The 4,016-nt window shown below is 41.8% G+C and overlaps 1 protein-coding gene across 1 annotated transcript in view; it reads left to right on the top strand.

The window, feature by feature from the left end:
* The window catches only part of xpnpep3 (X-prolyl aminopeptidase 3, mitochondrial), a 9,060-nt gene that overhangs the window by 2,970 nt on the left and 2,074 nt on the right, over positions 1 to 4,016 (top strand). Inside the window, exons 3-9 of the mRNA XM_005752255.1 lie at positions 605 to 727; positions 813 to 1,000; positions 1,141 to 1,360; positions 2,767 to 2,951; positions 3,051 to 3,113; positions 3,456 to 3,569; positions 3,689 to 3,774. Of these exons, the coding sequence (XP_005752312.1) occupies positions 605 to 727; positions 813 to 1,000; positions 1,141 to 1,360; positions 2,767 to 2,951; positions 3,051 to 3,113; positions 3,456 to 3,569; positions 3,689 to 3,774 (979 nt within the window). The remainder of the gene's footprint in view (positions 1 to 604; positions 728 to 812; positions 1,001 to 1,140; positions 1,361 to 2,766; positions 2,952 to 3,050; positions 3,114 to 3,455; positions 3,570 to 3,688; positions 3,775 to 4,016) is intronic.

Raw genomic sequence — 4,016 nt, 5'->3', positions numbered from 1 at the left:
TTTTTTTTTTTTTTTTTTTAATGGTTTTGTATGGATAAAGTTTTACATATTGGCTGAAATCAGACACACCGTAACTGAATACATATGTATAATATTACATTTGCTCTAGTTTTACACTTTAAAAAAATCTGTTAATGTCACAGGGCTTAGATCACTCACCAATTTTAATAGTCAGTTGTCCCATGACATCCTGTTGTTACCTAGTAACATGAGCAAAAGGTAAGTAGGTGGGAGATAATAGATTGTTAATGCAACTGATTTCTCTCTCTATCTCATTTTGAAGACACCCACTCGTCCCACTGATATGTTGCATGAAACCGGACATGCAACATATCAGCCAGACTTCTACCCAGTAAATAATCATTGGGATGCTTTGTAGTGGCCTGAAAATTGCTATAAATGGGGTTGGGTCTTTTTTTTTTTTTTACTTTTACTAACGTTTAGTACCGAACTCTAAAATTGTTTAAAAAGATGCATGAGAAAAAACTACTATATTCAATACTCCAGCATCACCCAGCGGACAGAACTGATATAACTTTGCTTTAGTCAAACTGAACTGACCAAAGCACCTGTTTACAGTCTGTGTGTGTGTTTCTGTCTGCAGGATGTATTTGGTGCCTGTGCAGAAACATTTCTGTGAAACCTGGCGGGTTGAAGCCAAAGACGGTTCCACCTCGTTACCTTGGCCAGCCCAGTCCTTTCTCTCATCCGCACCTCATCAAACATGGTGAGTATTGTTTACAGTGGACAGCTGATCTTGTAAAATGTCATTTCTTAATTTATTTCTTTAAGGAAAGCATGCTTCTCCTCAGGTGAGGTAACCCCAGGTTTGAGCCAGACGGAATATGAGCTCCGCAGACACCAACTGGCCTCGCTTATCGAGGCTCAGGCCGAAAGACTCGGACCTTCTGCTTCCTCCAGCACCCATGTGGCCATCATTTTGTCTCACCCAACTAGATACATGACCAATGACATCCCTTATCCCTTCCATCAGAACCAGGTGAGCACTTGCTTTCAAGTTGCATTCAGTTCAGAATTCTTCAGAAAGGAGAAAAAATTGGATTTTGCTCTTCTTCCTTTTCCTGGGTGAAATTCCTGGGTAAGTTTTTACTAATTCATCTCAAAACACATGTTCCTCAGGATTTCCTCTACCTCAGTGGTTTTCTCGAACCTGACAGTGCCTTGGTTCTTCACGGGAAGGGTCAACCAGACCAGGCTATTTTGTTCGTCCCTCGCAGAGACCCGGGGAGAGAACTGTGGGACGGACCGCGGTCTGGGAAGGACGGAGCAGCTGCTTTGACTGGCATAGAGAGAGTTCATAGCATAGAAGAACTGGGTGTTGTACTCAAGAGCCTGAAAGGTGGGTGCATGGGAGTGGCGGGGGGGGGGGGGTTACTCTTTGCAATCCTGCGGAGAGAAAAAAAAAAGTGTTATGGTTCATTCCTACCAGATCACTAACTGCCATATCTTTCTCTGAGAAAGGAAAAGGAGGCCCAATGGTTTTGGGTGGTCAGTCTGAATTACGCATGTTGCTTGAATAAAGAAGCAAAGTGACACTGCTTCAGGGTCTTTCACAAACCTTATTATCACAGGAATATATATGGATGGATGGAGTGTTCTGGAAGCAAAACTTCTGCCCAGGAGTGGTGGCCCTATCAAATTAACCTCAAGGTCAGAAAATCTGCAAAAGACCCACAAGTTTCTTGCTTGTACAGTTTGGGGGGAATTAGGTTTATAATGATGCAACAAGCCACACGTTTGGCATTATGGCCATAATACACAGCACAGGGGAAAACCAACCACAGCATATCAGCACAAGCACTTCGTATCAACTGTCAGCACGGTGAATGGGCTCATTTTCCAGCCACAGGACTCGGGCACCTTGAAGTCATTGAGTTGACAATGAACTCCTCTTCATACCAAAGTATTCTCCACGCAGACAGGAGGCTCTCTGTGCAGCAGCTGAAGCTTGGCACAAATTAAGCCATGCATTAGGACTATGATCCCTAACAGCAAATGGGTGAAAGAGAAAAATCAAGGTGTCAGTCAGACCTCACCTGACAGGCCTAGACTCGTCTCAAGTCCAGACCTCAGCACAACTAAAATGCTTTGGTGGAAGCTTAAGAGAGCTGTGCATAAATGAATGCCCACAAACCTCAATGAGGTGAAGCAACGTTTCTCCACAATTATGTAAGAAACTGATAATTGAGGTTATTGCTGCTGAGGTGGGTTGCTCTTCATCTTCATAAAGGAAGAGCAGGTGTACTCAAAACTTCACTAGAAGCAATAAATAAGGATTCTAGAGTTGTGCAATGTGTGACCTGTTGATTATTGTTCTGTGTTCACATTGTTTTGGCTCTGCACCTGCGGATCTGCGTGGATTCTTTTGTCCTTCAACTGTAAAATGCTAATGGGGTATTGTCATCAGCCCATTGAGCAGCCGGGTGGATGTGATAACTTAAGAGTGAGGCAAAGTAGGATTTACAAATTGATACCATAGGTGCATCTACTCAAAATCTGGGATGAGTATATAATATAATTTTATTGACTGATGTGAAGACATTCTTTTTGACAGGACGGTAGTAAAGAAAGATGGGACGTGTGAGGTAAATAAAAATGCAGTTGTTGGATAAATGCTTTCCTATTTCAGTGCCAAAACTTTTCATTTAGGTATTAAAATATTTTTCTTTTCTTTTTTTTCTATTTAGCTCTTATATCACTTCAGATTCACTCTTAGCATTTCTGTCTTCTCTGATCCTCTTCCAGGCACTATGCTGTGGTACGACACTTCTCAGCCGGCTCACCCTCAGCTCCACCAGGCTCACGTGTGTCCCGTTCTGGAGGCGGGGCCGACACCACGCACTCTCAGACCTCTCATACACTCTCTCAGGGCCCTCAAAAGCTCAGCCGAAGTGGCTCTCATGCAAGAAGCGGGTCGAATCACGGCACAGGTTGACGTTTAAATTGGTTCTTGTGAAGCTCTTGAAGACTCCAAGTGAATGTTAGATTTATGAAGTGTACTTGCAGCAGCTCATATTGTTATCTTTCAGGCTTTTAGGAGGACAATGGCTCTGTCTCAAGGAGATGTGGATGAAGCTGTCCTGTTTGCTAAGGTGACTTCTGTGATGACCTTTGTCTTCACTGCCTTTACGTGTGCGAGCAGTCATTATCTTTGTGTCTTTCATTGATTAGGCTCATGATGTAATTATTAGAACAGTAAGTGTTAGTTTATTGATTTTTACAGTTGGAGAAGCAGCTTTGAAATTTTCCAAATTTACCTCCTAATTTCACGAATCTGCTTTAAAAGAGCAGGTATGGAACTCCAGAGAGTTGTACTTTAAACTGAAAATGCTGTTTAAGTCTTACAGTGTCTACTTTATTTGTTACGTACTGTACTGTGCAAAAGTCTTGAGCCTCCCCTCCATTCTTTGTATTTAACATAACCTTTTTTCCAGTTTGATTTTGAGAATCGGATCCATGGTGCTAACTTTCTTGCGTACCCTCCTGTGATTGCTGGAGGAAATCGAGCTAATACTCTGCACTACATAAATAACAACCAAATAATCAAGGTAATTACTCCATGAACACGTCAGAGGACACAGATATTCCTGAGAATAATTACTTTACATGTATTTAAGTAGCATATATGACTCATTATGTTTTGCTCCTTCCTCTTTGTCTCCATCAGGATGGTGAGATGGTGTTGCTGGATGGTGGTTGCGAATACTTCGGTTATGTCAGCGATATCACTCGAACGTGGCCAATAAATGGAAAGTAAGTAAGCTGATTACATGGACCCTTAAAATATTTGGTGCCAACTGTTTACAGAAGTGATAGTTTGTTTAATGAGCTCATAAATATGGAGAGTTTATGCCCTCAAGAAGGACACAAAAGCTTTTTCAATATGGGGATCTGAAAAATTACCTACCACAGTGGGTATTGGCTTGCATAGCAACAGATGATCTAGTGTGGCAACCCTTAATAGAACCAGACATTTGTTTAAAAAAATAAAAAAA

The sequence above is a fragment of the Pundamilia nyererei genome, unplaced genomic scaffold (assembly GCF_000239375.1).
Source record: "Pundamilia nyererei isolate P.nyererei 1_Seehausen unplaced genomic scaffold, PunNye1.0 scaffold00350, whole genome shotgun sequence".
Classification (NCBI taxonomy): Eukaryota; Metazoa; Chordata; class Actinopteri; order Cichliformes; family Cichlidae; genus Pundamilia; species Pundamilia nyererei.
This window is presented reverse-complemented; position numbering and strand designations above follow the sequence as displayed.